Source organism: Thamnophis sirtalis, unplaced genomic scaffold, assembly GCF_051295495.1.
Source record: "Thamnophis sirtalis isolate CommonGarterSnake01/CBP01778 unplaced genomic scaffold, rThaSir2_p1.2 scaffold_1, whole genome shotgun sequence".
Lineage (NCBI taxonomy): Eukaryota > Metazoa > Chordata > Lepidosauria > Squamata > Natricidae > Thamnophis > Thamnophis sirtalis.
The window spans coordinates 43,710,682-43,726,958 of record NW_028261381.1 but is presented as its reverse complement, the minus strand read 5'-3'; the positions used below and the strand labels follow the sequence as shown (position 1 = coordinate 43,726,958).

Below are 16,277 nucleotides of genomic sequence, written 5' to 3'. Positions count from 1 at the left end.
TATCTTTGACTATGTGTAAGAACAATAAAGTTAAAGTGTGTAATTAAAGTGCTCAAAATATTTGGAAAAAAATGTGTCTGCATTCCATTCATGATCGCATTAAGATAACGTTTATAAAGTAGTGGGTAGAGCAACAAATTGGTTCTCTAGGCTGAGGATGATGATGATGATGATGATATAGAGATATAGTAGCACTACCTCTTATTTCCTCCTATGAGGTGCTATTTAATTAAACCATTTCCCATTTTATGGAGAGATTGCTCATAACAATTATGTCTAGTCATGGATGTTGAAAAGTTTGGGCATCTGTTTATACAGGTGATAGTCATATACTTGTTTTAATCATTCATATTGTGGTAATTTGGCATCCTCTAAGAACAGTAGCCAAGGCTCACAGATGGTAGGTTGGCAGGTTTTAAATTAACTTTTTGAAACCTGGGCTGGAGAGTGCACCGCAAAATGCACAGACTTCTTTGCCCAGCTTCTTTTTCTCCTAGGTTGCAAATAAAAGATAGTGAAACAAAGAGTAATAAATCCTGCTGTGGTTTCCTCTGTTCCCCTTCTGTAACAGAGGACTGTGATGCCCATACGCACATTATGCTGACTAGCAGTTCCATTTTGTTTTTCTGCTTCCCATTTGTTGATTTAAAACCAAATGTGAATGATTACATTTGCCTGGCTAAAGGATTCAGTGAGCATTCTTTAAAAATTGCTTGCAACCGGTTACCCATTGTTGTTTCTATATAGATATTTAGACATTTATTGAAGTATGGATTGATGATAGAATCATTTAATGGTGGTGATTTTTATTCTGCACTGTTTCCTCCCTAGTCGCTGTGTTCCCAAGAGAATTATATTATTGACAAAAGGTAAGCATAATCAGTATCTGTTTTGGAAAAAACACCATGTTTTTTTCTAAATGCAAATGAGAAGGTACTAAGTTGCAATTCTATTGAACACGCCAACAGAATTCAAGAGGATGAAGCCAACAGTACCCAGCAAAGACGACAGATATTTAGGTATTGAATAAATTAGTTTTTATATCCCAAAGCATTCTGCACGTGTTTCCTTTCCTTTCTTTCCTTGTTGCTTTGGCAAAGAGTCTTCCATCTTTAAAAACTAAAGTTTATGGATTACAGAATCAACAAGGATGCTTCAGGAAGGTCGGCAAACAGTCTCCAGAGCAGTACAGACAACGAGCTAAAGTACTCGGAACCCCGTCCATGGAGCAGCACAGATTCGGACAGCTCACTTCGCAGTTTGAAGCCCCCTGTGACCAAAGCCAGCAGCTTCAGTGGCATCTCTGTTCTCACAAGAGGCGATAGTACAGGAAGCAGCAAAAGCACTGGCAGGCTATCCAAAACAGGTACCACTGGAAAACCCAAGTCTAGGAATAGCTAGGTAGCCTGCAAAAAGCATCCCCCCGCCCACCCACCATTGTTACTGTTTTGGGAAGCTGCTTCTTTGGCCCAGGGTTATAATCTCTTAAGTGTTAGATACACCTTTGGTAGTATTTTGAATAGACCAGAAAGAGTTGTGGCTATTCCTGATCCTACCAATGTTTTGAATTGTTTATAAATAAAACATCTCTTAATGGGTTGCATGGCTTGTTGGAGGTTGTTGATCTTCTGCATTTGGACCACTGTTAACCCAGCCAGCTTCATAGGCTAATAGACCAGGACCAGAAGTTGAAACAGCTATAAGCAGTAGATGGTAGCGGTGTAGGAAATGCAGTGTTTCTCTCATGCTTGCCATTTCAAGGAATTAAACTTTTGTTGCAGTTACTGAGCCTATAACATTGCAAGAGGTATGTGTCTGGTATATTTTAGGAAGTTGCTTTATTAATTAATATTGAGAGCTTCTCCTAAGTGAATCGCCTAAAATGATTTTGAGATAACCAGTGAAATCAGATTATTAAAATTCTGTAAAAGATTCCTTGATCTGAATAGCAATGGAGGATTACTTTCAGGAGAGGCATACAAGAACAGGTTCAACAGTATATTTTAGATTTGATTTATGTAGGTTTATAGCTCCATACCTGTGAGTTAGTTCAGCATGCCTTTCCTGTTGTAGCAATAGCAATAATCTTATATAGCACTTTACAGTGCTTTACAGCCCTCTCTAAGCAGTTTACGGAGTCAGCATATTGACCCCAACAATCTGGGTCCTCATTTTACCCACCTCAGAAGGATGGAAGACTGAGTCAATCTTGAGCCTGGTGAGATTTGAACTGCCCAATTGCAGTCAGCCGAAGTAGCCTGCAGTGCTGCATTCTAACCATTGCGCCACCTCAGCTCTTAGCCCCATATGTTTTGTGATTGATCAGAGATTACTTCAAAATACAATACCATTCTCTGCCTATTGACAATATGTCTGAAGCCTAAGTAGGCAGTATCAGAGTAGATAATCTATAGTCTAACTCAATAAAAGGAAATCTTTATTTTTGATGTCTATTTTTAGGCTGCGTCAGCTTCAACACAACTCCAAATCTCTCTTGAAACTTTATCAAGTTTGCTTTGCTAAGAATTTTTTTTGTTATTAGGCATGATTTTTAAGGGTTAATTTTGCTGGCAAAGGTATGCATGATGAAATTTTCAATCGTATTAATACAAGCAAATTAACACTTTTATGGATACCAAAGATGTCCTTGTGATGGTGATCCAGATGAGAGTTGGAACCTGACTTGTTCTGCTCATAAAATGACCTTCAGCCTCTTTTTCAGTCGTTTTCTTGTAATGGTATAAATCAGGGGTGTCCAAAGTTGGTAACTTTAAGACTTGTGAACTTCAATTCCATAATTCCCCATGCTGACTGGGACCTTCTGAGAGTTGAAATCTACAATCTTAATGTGGCCAAATTTGGAGAATAAATGATCTGAAGTACATTTAAAAACATTAAATTATCAAGATTCAAGGTCACATTACTGATCTTTCACCCCAAAGAATTTCAATTCCTGATTTCGTCAAACATGGTTCTTTAATAAGATTTTTAAGCTTTCCTTAACTTTTTTTGGTCTCCTGAACCTGGGAGAACCGAAACACGGCAATAAAATTCCACTTGGGACCTCACTTGACAGTGCAGACAGATTGCCAAATACTTTTTTATTTGGCTTGTCAGGTGGGCACTTGTAAGACTGCCTAACTTTTTCGGGCTCATACTTGGCCTTAATTACTGACAAGAAATTAAGAATGGCCTAATTGACCCTGAATTTGGACATGATGAGGTGTCGTAAGCATTAAATCTGTGTCCTTTCTTTTTGACATGTACTGCTACAGTCAACTTCCAAAGTCTGTTTCAGGATATTTCAATCACCAGCCAAGTTGCACAACACAGTTTAAATAGGGAGAATATCTATGGTGTCTCCAGGAAAGAAGTATATTAAGGATATAGAACAAAGAAAAAAACAAGGAAGCATGTTAATTTATTTTTAGATATCTGCTTCATTTTATAACCCAATAGGTCCAATTTGGCATTTTTTCATAATTATTGAAAATAAGTGTGGGGGGGGGGGGACACTGGTGAGACACAGCAGGGGTTTTAAAGAAGCTCAACAGTTTCACAGCAATTTTGGGCTCTGGGCAGAAAACCTCCTCTTCTGAATTATGAATATCCCCTCCATTGCTTTGGGAGAAGAGAGGAAGAATATTAGCTGGACTTCACTTATGCCTAGCATTCAAAGTGCTTAAGAAATTTCTGGGAGCAAATACAGTACTCTAAATTTGCTCCTGAAGGAATTTGTAGCAGGATTCTTCTAGGTCCTTATTCTTAAAATAGAGATCTCTTTTTTTGTGTGCCCAAGTGATATGATAAGGATATCTTGTGAACATATACATTTGATATTAATGAAAAAGAGCTTTGATAGTGGAAGGTTTTTTAAAAGAATACAAAGAAAATTGTACTATAATGGGAGTACAATCAGTACAGCAATCGTACCTATTTCATTTTGGTTTGAAGCCATTTATTAATATTTAATTTTTAAGATATAAGGCCATACTTCCTAACAACTCTTGGCAGTGTTATAGTCTGGTTCACAGACACAGTTTGATGAAAAACGGGGCTGTAATTCTTTTCAGATTTAACAGATACATTTTAAATACCGTAGTAATTTTATACTTTGACAATGCTAAAAACCAGCGCAATTGGAATTACTTCTTTAGAAATAAGAACTCCAAAATATTTTCATAGTATTGGCTGGATTAGAATACTACCAAAACTAAAACTGCACTGATACTCCCAACAACTTAATTAATCCTGTCTTATATTTCAAGACAGATTTGCTTTTTATTGATTTGAATATCGATGAAAAAATAGAAATAAGGTGTTTTATTTGTTATGTGAAGACAGAAAGCAAAATGCAATCCAAATCTATTTCTTACTTTTAAAAAAATTAAAAATCCTTGCTGTTTCATCAGAGAAACATAATTTTCGTTTCCTACGAACTATTACATTTAAAGTTTAAGTCCATTTTGGAATAAATCTGTACATATTCTTACCAGTAAAACCAGTAAAATTTACCTCCAGCGCTGGAATCATTAAGATTATTTTTTTGGGCAACACTAGCAAGTAAAAATTCTGTAGACCCAAATTTTCATTAGCTTTGTCTGTATTGGGCTTTATAGATGGGTCCTTTGAATACCACTTTACACTTTAGTTGCCGCCAACATCTCAACCTGATATTTCATTGAATAGATATTTGTTGTAATTGTTGATAGTAATAAAGACTGTTGCCATCCTGCTTTATTCCCATTTGCATGGCTCGAAGGCAAAATCCAGGCAGTGGTCATTAGTTCCTCCCTCATTGTGTGGCATTTGGAGTAATTGGGAATCTAACCTGGAGAAGCTGCAATGGGGTTTGGGGAAGTAAGTTGTAGTTCAGGCTGGGAGTTACATGGATAACTTTAGATAACAACCTGCCTATATAAATGTGAATGCTATTATTCTGTCTCTAGGTAAAATCCATTTCTCATTACTCCTTTCCTAGGTTCAGAGTCTTCTAGTAGTGTAGGGTCATCCACGGGTTCTCTTTCTCACACCCAGCAACCTCTTCCAGTCACAGCTCTCAGCCAGCCTTCTCATGGCACATCTGCCGTCTATCCAACTATCAGCACTAGTAGTTCTCTTTCCTTTGATGGTGGCATAAGTGGGCAAGTGGCGCCTTCTAGCGGTAGCTTCTTTTTGCTTCCCTTGGAAGCGGCAGGCATACCACCTGGAAGTATTCTGATCAACCCTCAAACAGGTTGGTATCCAGTTGTGGGTGTCAGTTTGTCTGTCTTTCTCTCTCCCTTTGTGTCTCTGTCTCAAATAACTAATTTGTCAATAATGTTTTAGAAATGTGTGGTGTTTCCATGAACCGTTTGCCCTTCCCTCTGCTTCCCAATATACTTTATCTTTTTCTTTTGGAAGATGTATGTATTTTAATCCTCCCCAGAGTAGAAATGCAATGATGTTTTGGAGAGAGAAAAAAAATCTATAAACTGTGTTTTCAGTGGAATTTTTTGTTTTAATTTCTTTTGTACCCAATGTTTAAAATTGCACATTTAGTAGAATTAGAAAGTATTATATTTGGCTTACAATTTATATGGCTCTCTTTTCTTCCTGCACTCTTTTCTTTTCTTCTTGTACTTTTTTCTTCTTGTTGTTTACATTATGCTGCAGATTCATCCGCTGAAAGAAGCAATGTGTAAATAAGACAGCTTATAATATAATTGTGCTGCAGATAAATAAATCAACAAAAAAATAATTAATTAAGCAAATCAGATAAGACTTAGACTTGTTGGATATTCTCATAACGTATAACCTGTAATATAGTAAAATACTAGCTAATTTATATTCTGCTAGCAAGCTGCCTTTGCTATATTACTTCTGTGGTGTTTTTTTTTTTTTTTTTTACAATTGTCCTGTAGGTCAGCCATTCATTAATCCAGATGGCACTCCAGTTGTGTATAATCCTCCAATGCCTCAACAACCAATCAGAAACCAAGTGCCTGGACCTCCTCAGCCGCCACCACCTCCCATACCACCTCAGCAACAGCCAGCAACCAATCACATCCTCTCACAGGTGCTAAATTCAAATACAAATGTTTGGTCAGTAACTGATTAAACAAATAGCTGCTTGTTTTTTTTTATCATGTACGGGTTAAGTGTTGGTTTAAAAAGTTACATTTTCTTAAAACCATTGAGTGTGTTTAGGTTATTGTAAGCGCGTCATCTTACATTGTTGTCAACTTCTCCCACTCATAACTGAATCAGTTTGATTGATTTATTCACTGTAATCTGAGCCTTATTTGTACAATTTGTATTGAAGACCTTGTGTTTTTTTAAAAAAAATACCTTTATTTTACACAAAATAAATATTCCTACTTTCATTTCCTCTTACTCAGTTGTTAACACTGTATGTTCAACTATTGCTCCTTCAGCCTATCCGACCTCTTCAGCCTTCTTCACAGCCTGTTCAGTTCTCCACAGTCACTTATCCACCCCCGCTCCTGCCAGTCTCATCTACCCAGCAATATACTGTGGTATATTATCTTCTACTCATCTTTTCTCTGCATGACAGATTCTCTGCTAGGCTAGAAGAATATATGAAGTCTGCATGTGAAATGTAAATATTGACTGGCTGTAGCCTCAAAAGGTAATCCCATTATTGGCAGGCGCACCGAGAGAGAGTTGAGAGGAAAGAATAAGACTGGTCTGCCTAGTGGTTTACCTGAAATATTAGAAGAAGAAGAAAACAATTCTGGTTCCCTGATATAAAAAATGTGCTTGCTGATAATACCCTTTGCAGCCTGTCAGTATTCAGTACACCTTTGAATTTATTTCATATAAATACCCTTCTTTCTTTTCCCTTCTATATCTTTCTCTTCTAAGGTATCTCATTTTCCATGACAATGAAAGCTTTCTGTCAGGGCTTTAATGTTTGATGAGGGCCAGAAATTGTGTGGGTGTTTGTTTTTTTTAGTTTTGCAGCCTAGCTGCATTCCTCAGATTTATAGACATCTAATCCATGTCTCAAGGTAGGTTCTCCATAAATCAATATCCTTGGTTGCCATTTTTGCTGTTTGCTTGATATTTTAACAGAAGCTTGGTAGGCAAATACAGCTTTTAACTTAAATTGATTTTAATGGCGCTTTAGACAAATTCCCAGTAATGAAGCTATTATTCAAGGCAGGTGTTCCGTTAGCCTTACAGGGCTATGTTTTTCCATACCAGTCACTGGGAAATAGAATAGGAAAGAGTTCTGAACTCTGTATCATGATTATGGTTGTCCAATAAGATGCGGATTGACCTTTGGGGCAAACATAATTTTGTATTGCTATCTTAAGTCTTTGTTCCACTGTAGTACGACTATTTTTAGATTCTTAGCTCTGTAATTCTCTCCTGTGCTCAATAGCAGGGTTGTGTGTTTACTTCCAAGGTAGTTTTTTTGGCAAGATAGCTTAATAGTGCTCCATAATTAAATTCTGTGATTTCTTGCTTTGCCTTGGTGTTAAAAAACTCCTACATTCATTATCTTAAGGATGCCTTTTGTTACTCTTTTACTTATTTCAGCAAGACAACCTAGGACCCCAACTTAGCCATATGAGTCTCTCCCGACAGCCATCTGGAGAAGCTGCTGATCCTCATGCCAACATGTTCCAGTCTACAGTGGTCCTCCCACCACCACAGCAATCTGGTTTTATCATAGCAACAGCACCACCGCCACCACCCCCACCACCCCCACCACCGCCGCTGCCACCTGGCCAACCTACTCCTAACTACAGTGGATCCAGCCACCCTGTTAACCAGCAAGTTCTTCAGCAACAGGGATATATGCAGCAACCAATGCCACAGGTAGCAAGATTTTTCAAATATTGTCAGCATGTTCTATTACATGCTTGTAAAACTCAGTGTAGAACTGGTGTTCCTGAAATTTTGTTTGCTTCTAGCACATGTATGGTTTGGATTTTTTGTTTATTGCAACACTCAGACCAGTTTACAATGATTTAAAAATACATGAAATAAAGGATAATTGGATGCACTTGAAATCAAAACCAAATTAAAAACAGTTATGGTTTTTTACCCATGTTACTTAGTAGTAAATAAGTAATTCTTATGGAGCATATCTGTAGCCTGAAAGATACGAAGTGGAAGACTGTTTCTGAAGTATCCAGGACTTGAGTGTCTGGCAAAGTGGGCATCTTCAGAAGACCATATCGTATTGATCTGAGTAGCTGGTCAGGTTTATAATATGAGAGACAGCCTGGCAGAAAATCAGGCCTAAGCCCTTTAGAGTTCTAAGGTCAGGACAGGCTTCTTAACTTGTGCCCAGGAGCAATTAGTAGCCAGGGTATGTATTTTAGTACCAACATCATATGATTCCTGTACCTTGCACTGGTCTGTCCTACTGTATAGAAATCTATAGAAACAATCACAGAATAAATTACTTTAGACAGGCTGTATAACTTTGCTGTCAATATGTATTGCTTCTTCATTTAGTTATAGAAATTTAAAACTAACAAATTAGAACTTGACACACATTCTTCTCTTAAGAGAGCTACATGTTTGTGACAATAATTAAATAATGATTTCATGGCAGATCCACTGTCAGTTTTATGTATTTGCAGTATTTTTTTTTTAGAAAGAAGTACTTTGTTATTAGAAATTATGAGGTTTATTTAAGATTTTTTTGTGTGGCTAATAATATTTTTAATATCTCACTGACAAATTGTGTGGTGCATTTATCTTTTCTACTATAATGCATATGAAGCCAGTTTAATTTTTTTTTCAATTCAATTGTATTTTCAATTTGAAAATGCATTTTCAATTGGTTTTCAATTCAGTTGTATAGAATGTGACGGATGTGTATTTGTGTTTTACTTTTATAGTTATAATGTGCACTGAAGATGGCATTTAATGTCATTGTACAAGGTGCAGTGACAATAAAGTAAACTAAACTAAACATTTTGGGGAGGTGGCTTTTTTTAGCTTTTAAAGAGCATCCTTGCCAATTATCTTTTGCTAAGCTTGGGTTTATTCTTTTCCAAGGGGTTTGTGGTTCTTTTGACCTGCCTACATTCAGCACTATAGGAGATGTCTGATTTAGAAACATATGCATGGGTCTCCGTACATAAAGCCAACATTTCTTTTTTTTTCCCCCAGATGCCAGCCTGTTACTGTGCTCCAGGCCAATATCCACACTCCAGTCAACAATATCGGCCAGTTACTTCAGTTCATTACAACACACAGCAAAACCAGCCACTGCCACAACCTGCTCAACAGACAGGTTTGTGATGCTTTCTCCCCTTCTTACTTCTTGTACCTTTGGAGCTTTCAAGTGACTAGGCAAGGCAGAAAGAAATAACGTGAGGTATTTTACAGAGAAAAAAAATAATGTTTGTGTTTTGAAGTGACCAAAATTCTTCCTATTGGTAGGAATGCATATTTTAAATTGGCCGAGTTCAGTCAATCCTAAGAGGCAGAATTCAAAAGGATAATTATTTTCTTAGAAAAACAAACAAACAAAAATCAGAATATCCTTTGATCACCCTTATTTGTAAATAATTTCCAACAAAAGGCCAGAGTGAAATATTTTTTCTTATCAAAGAACTAAAATCTTAATTTAGCATTTTGTTCTCTTCATCAATTTTATAAACAAAATTTACCTGATCTTGAATGAATGAGATATACCTTACGTTCTTGATGATGTGTTTTTTGGAGATTTTTTTAAAATTGTTTGTTAGGAGGTTGGTGGCTGGACTTTGTCTTCTCTATAAATCATACAAAGCTAAACATTTTGCTTATTGCCTCTCGTGTGTTTTCTGCTTTTATATGAATCATTAATGCTGTTACAGATGGACTTTTATAGCTAAGGTGGTTTGTATTCCAGCATGATTTAGTTTTTGTATGCCCGAATCTATACTGAGCTGTACATAATAAATGGGGAGGGGGGGGGAATCTGAGTTAATGAAACTCATGATTTCTGGTATAATATTTCTGAAGCTAAATGTTTTGCCTTGCCTCAGAAATTAAGCTTTAAAGAGGCTAGGTGAGAGATATCTCTCCAGATGTTTGAGCTACAGCTTCTGTTCTTTCCTTATTGTCTTGGATGATGTCAATTGCAATACAGAACATCTGGCATCAGTTTGCCTTTCCCTCTTTTATAAATATTCTTCTGAAGATATTATTAACTCTTCCTATGTTTCTCCTAGACAGATAAATTAGAATATATACTTTATATGCTTTTGCTCAAAGATATGGGTTAAAGCATTAAACTTTTATCCAGAAAGAAATTTTGTTACCTTGATTTATCTCTTTAAATGTGATCAGGTCTTGTACCTGCATTCACCAACATGGACATTTGCTTTTCATTATCGTTAACCAGCAGGATGACTGTTGGAAAACATACCGTAATTGGTTCTTTTACAATTCCACACTAAAACGGAAGAAGGATCCCTTGCTCTTTGCTGAGTCTGTTAAATCATTGCAGCAATTATCTGGACTTGAGACCTGGAAAGCACTGTATAAATTTCAATAAAAATGAATTTTATTAATTTTGTTTTCTCAGAAGAAATGAATCTGAAATAATTCAGCTTGCGTGTTTTAAAACAAATCCATTTTTAGAGCATTTCCATGGTGATAAGATGTTTTAACACATTTATGAAATTATAAAATTAAAACTAAAGTAAAATCATGCCTTTGAAATCTGTCATACATTTCAATAGTAACCCTGACACTAATATCAAGGTAACTAAATGCAGTTGCAGCCATTAATTTACAATGAATGACATAAATTATTTGATTGTCTACATAGCTTGCTTTTGTTTGGTATTGTTGCAGAATTTATCTTCGGAAATGTTTAGCGTGATTACCTCTTTTGTGTGTGTGACAGTGTCTTGTGGTTTCAGGTGCTTTTTGTTTGTTTAATTTGAACAAATTATAGATTTGGGTCTATAGTTTGTATTCTGTCCCCATCAGTCATGAAGTACTTGTAGCTAACAAGAATGTATATATAAAGATATTAAAATTCCTGTATGGTTTCTGATACATTTTTTCATGCAGCCCTGGATATTGCTCTTGATGAAACACAAATATATAGTAGGTTACCGGACTTAAGTATTTACCACTTGGTTCAATATTCTGTATTGCCTGTTACATGAATCATGCAGATATTACTAATCTGTACCTGCTGACGGGAAATGTTTTATCCAAGAGGTTGGAATGAGATTGTTTTCAAGAAGCAAATGCTGGAATAATGGCAACATTTGGTGAAAAGTTAATTCTTGTATCTTGCGCCTTAAGCACAAATCAGGAACATTCGGGAATTTTATTTATGTTATTATTTGTTTGTTTGTTTTTCATATTTCTTAACCACCCATTTCCCTCAGATGTCTATTCAGTTTTCTCAGTTTTCATCTATCTTAATTATGAATCCAGATTATTCCTAGGTAAATATAGATGGAAACTGAGCAAAGGAGATCTGGTTTGAATTGGGTTAAGCATTAGATTTTCAGGGCAGTGGGAAGGGCAGTTCTGAATTATGAAATATACAGAACCAATTGGAAAAGATGCTGATTGAAATATGTAAGTCTGTTAAAAAAATTTTTTTAAAAAAAATCACATTAGAACTGTAGGTATTGAACATTTGTTGTAAGAAGGATAAACAAGTGTTACATCACAAGATTGAAAAATGCATTATAATCAGTCCGGTCAGTGATTATAAAAACACCTGTATTTCAAGCACAATTCTATGTTTGTCTCTGCAACAAACAGCCGATGTAGAATAAATTGGTTTTATTGTGAGCTGTTGGATTCGGGGCCGTAACACTGTCTGAGAGGGTTACATATCTCACAGTGAACCGGTCTCTTTTTCAGCTGCTTCCTGGCTTCCTTTGTAAAGGGATTGCAGGTGTATCTGTCTGCAGTTGTGACTTTCTTATCAAGGATTGCATTCTGGTTTTTTTCCCCTTTGAAAAAAATAGACTGATCAGCATCCTCGGTCCTCGGATACTCTGAGAAAGTATCAGGAAAGTAATGTCCAGGGCAGGGATATTTTAGACAACGGTTTGTCTTTATATGGTCTGTTTTATTTGTCCTGCGTTCATTTGTTTTTTAGACTCCTGTCACAATTGAGATTTTAATTGCATTAACAGAGGCCGTGCCTCTTTCTAACTAATAAATGTATAATGTATGGGTTTGGATACTGGAAAGTTTTATTACTTGAGGAAACTCACAATCCAGAACTACTGTTCACTCTTTGTAATCTCTGAGCATCAGTTTTTAACCATTCTTTAATAGCCTGGCTGCAAAATATAACCATCTGTCTCAGCAGATGCTCTTTCTCTTTCTTTTCCTGCTGAATGCTGTGTTTCTTTCTTGCCACTTGGTATGCTGAGGAGGATGAGTGCAGCTAAAAATAGCAAGGTGCTTTGGAACCCAGGGTGAAATATGTTAGCAGTCAATTTATATTGTCTTAGTTCTTCTCTCAGCATGGAAAATTGATTTTTACTTTACCAGTACAAAAGTGCCAGAAGACTCAAAATAGCTTTCGCAGCTACACTGCAGTCCGTGAGAAACAGAAATAGCACAACTAGCAGAACTCTGCAACTTCGGTGTACGCATCCATTACATGTTATTTGCAATTTGTGCCCAAGAATAATCATGTTTTATTTTGCATAGTCTGTTGCAGAGGTCCCTAACCCCCAGTCTGGGACCGGCAGCGGTCCACAGCATGCCAGCAACCAGTCCGTGCAAACAAGCGTAACCCCATCTACAGAATGCAGGCAGCACACAAAACCATGCCCCCTCTGATCCGGGAGAAAAACCTTTCTCCATGGAACCTGCCCCTGGTGCTCAAAAAGTTGGGGGCCACTGGTGCATTAAATTGCCAAGTGCATTCCAATATATAGTTTATTTAAAAAGAGAGACAGGAAAAATCTGATTTTAAGAAGTGGATGACCTTTATTGATTACAAAAATCTTATGCAAGATCATACTGGCTTTAGTAACTGGAATAGGACACCATCAGGAAGAACACAGCTGCAGGCTATACTGGGAAGTGAAAAAGTTGCTTGTAAAACAAGATACAACATTGATGTTATCCATTCAGTTGTATCCTACTCTTGGCATAGGGTTTGGCTTTTTTAACTTCTTTATGTTTTTAGTATGTTTGCTATATTTATACTCATGATTGTAAGCCACTCAGAGTTACCTTGTGGTAAAATGACCAATCAATACATTGAATAAACAAACAAATAAATTTTGTGGGATACAACATTTACAGAATTAATTGATCTCCATTGTTCATAGCAAATATTCTTCTCACATAAAAAGTGCCCTTTTATTTATAGAAACACAAGGAGGGAGGAAGGAGAGGTGTGAAAAGAAGAGATAATTTGATAGAAGAGGAATTAGGGATTATAAAAAAGGCTAAATACCCTAGGTCAGTCCCAGTCCCTTATTCTGGAGCTAAAGGTTGCTGATTAAAAACCTTTCAAAACATTATTCTTGTGTTGAACATTTCTGGTGATGAGAATGAAAACTAAGACACCAGCTCTGCTCTCTTCCATTACCATCTTTGTTCCTTTTGGCAAAATGAAAGTAAATGTTGGGTAGTAGATTTTTTTTTAAAAAGGGAAACATCCCCCCTCCCCAAAAAGCTTAACCTAATGTCAACGTGTCTTTATTCTCCCTCTCCTTGGCTTTTGCACCCTTTCTAATCCCTTTATTACAATTAGGATTGTTATTAACTTTGACTGACTGCCAGAAAATTCAAGAGAAGGGAAGGAATGCTCTTTCTCTTCACAAGAGAGTTTTATGGTTTCAACCTATACTTGGTTTAATCTTCATAATATATTATGTTTTGTTCCTTTACATGAACTGTAATAGGTTGGTTGGTTGACTAGCAAGTGATCTGTGAATAATTTTCTAGTTGTTGTATGGAAAAAGTGAAGCCTTTTTTTCTAAAAAAAATTCCACCCAATAATAAAACAATGGTCTTCCAACTTAGCAGCTGTATTTTGTTTTCTTTTGACTTGGATGAAGAACTCATTCTCAGTATAAAACAGGTTCTTGAGTTTGTTCATCTTCTCGTTGTCTTAAGTTGTTATATGTCAACCTTGGCAGCTTTCTGATGTGTGGATTTCTACTCCCAGAATTCCCCAGCCTGCTAAGCTATCTGAAAGCTGCCAAGATTAAGAAACACTGGTTAAACAATTCAGAAAATCAAATCTGTTCAGTTCTGCCTCAAGAAATGTGACATAAATGTGATGGTTTCTTAAACTGGAGATTGCCTTTTAAATAATGTCAGTGAGAATTTGAAGATTTTCAGATTTGTTGAATAGGCTTCCCACTGCAATTCTGAAAAACAATTAGAAGAAGGTGGGGTGAGCCTAAACTGTAAAATGTATTCATACTTCTTGTATGTTTAGGGCCATTTCTAGTCATAGAAAAATGATTTATCTGTAATCAGACAAAAACATAAATGCACATATGCACAAACACTGTTATATTGTGCCATGAGTCAGAATTAACAACTTATGGTTTAATGAAGCTAAAGTTGATAGTTATTTCTATTTATCAGACATAATTAGAACATAAAGTTGCATGTTGACTGCTGTTCAACAAATAAGTTTAGTTTTGATCCAGCTGTCTGTATGAAAATAAAATACAAATGCATTTAGCTGAGAAATGTTGTGGTTATTATTTGTTGGAAATTTTGGCAGCCCTTTACACTCTGGTTTGACCACCTGCTTTTTGTTAGCAGTTGCTGCCACAATCTGTCTTCCAGAGATCTTCACATGGCATCTTCTCCCCTGGCTCTAGTGTGTGAGATAGGACTGTCACAACCAGTGCTGCCTTACTGTCAATTAAGAGATACACATTTCTAAAAAGGAAATAAGCTTTATATTTGATCTCATATTTATGTACTTTATAGGAATACAGTATAACTAGTGAGTACAGGTCATTCTCACTAGAGATAATCTCATCTGAAAGAAGCAAAATGAAAGTTTAATATTAATTAATAGATAAATAGATAGATAAATCTATAAATAGATAGAAGATAGTTACCTTGAACAGGGTTGCCAACCTAAAAGAAAATCCACAAGACAGTACAAATGAGTAGACTAAAAAATGAAATATAGGAAGAGATGTTCCAAGCAAACTCCAAGATGGCACTAGTTATCTTAAATGGGGAAAAATAACTTTAATAAAATAGAGTTAAATTCAATTTATTTCTTCACAAAACAGGATTCTACAGATAAAATGTAACACAATGTTCCTAGCTAAATTTTGTTATCTGTTTTCTAGAGATAGCTGTGGCTACATGATGTATAGCATCTTTCTATCATGAAATGTTGTTTATATGTCTGCATCAGGCTGGTAGGCAGATTAGCTGGTTATGAATGTGACCTTGTAAATTGTCATTCACAATGAATCACAGCTAGGATTTTGATCATTATCACACAAATATTACTGAGTCATATATTATCTCTGTTATTGTATGTGGCTTTTTTTGAAGTACCATGGAATCCAAAACTGTTGTAGTCATTATATTTAAGGAATATTTGGTCATATTTTTTTTATGTTACTCTGTCAATCCTTGTCTTAAATATTTGTATACTTGCAGGTTACCAAGTTATGCCTAACCAGCAGCAAAACTACCAGGGTTTAGTTGGTGTCCAGCAGTCGCAAAATCAAAATCTAGTTGGAGGCCAACCCAACAACATTGGAAATCATATTCAAGGAGTACTTGTTCCATATCCTCCTCTGCCATCTTATCAAGTAAGCTGTGATATCATTAAAATATAAGTAGTTTAGCCAAATACAGTACTCAGAACCTTTTTGCCTTTTTTTCATTCTGAAATTGAAAGAGATTATTCTATCCAGATTTGTGACTGTCCATGTGCAATCTGTAGTGGGTCGTCATAGCTGCTGGATTCTTATACTTTTGTGGATAGTAGACTTTAGTACTCTTTGGTTGCCTTGTATACTTCTTTTGCATGAATAATCTGCCATTGTGTATGTTTCTTCTTACTATTGGTGATCCTGGCATACTCTAATTCTTAGGTCTCCATGGCTCCAGTTTCCCAAGGACTATCCCAACAAACATATCAGCAGCCAGTGGTTATTCCCAGTCAGTCAAACCAAGGACTCCCCACATCAGGAATGCCTGTTTACTATAGTGTCATTCCATCTGGACAACAGAATAATTTAAGGTGAGTGTAATTTTAGATTAGATCTTAGTGATAGGTTGCTTTTTAGTAAAAGATTGTAGTCAAAGAAGCCACAAGGAAAAACAGA

At 36.2% G+C, this 16,277-nt stretch overlaps 1 protein-coding gene across 7 annotated transcripts in view; it reads left to right on the top strand.

The window, feature by feature from the left end:
- R3HDM1 (R3H domain containing 1) overlaps positions 1–16,277 on the top strand; it is a 59,330-nt gene that overhangs the window by 25,911 nt on the left and 17,142 nt on the right. For 3 of the 7 annotated variants that reach the window (XM_014072309.2, XM_014072306.2, XM_014072305.2), the window contains 10 exons: positions 832–869; positions 969–1,019; positions 1,140–1,366; positions 4,982–5,236; positions 5,904–6,058; positions 6,417–6,518; positions 7,549–7,830; positions 9,139–9,262; positions 15,604–15,758; positions 16,044–16,192. In XM_014072309.2, the coding sequence (XP_013927784.2) occupies positions 832–869; positions 969–1,019; positions 1,140–1,366; positions 4,982–5,236; positions 5,904–6,058; positions 6,417–6,518; positions 7,549–7,830; positions 9,139–9,262; positions 15,604–15,758; positions 16,044–16,192 (1,538 nt within the window). The remainder of the gene's footprint in view (positions 1–831; positions 870–968; positions 1,020–1,139; positions 1,367–4,981; positions 5,237–5,903; positions 6,059–6,416; positions 6,519–7,548; positions 7,831–9,138; positions 9,263–15,603; positions 15,759–16,043; positions 16,193–16,277) is intronic. The other 4 variants (XM_014072307.2, XM_014072310.2, XM_014072308.2 and 1 more) reach the window with 4 other exon arrangements.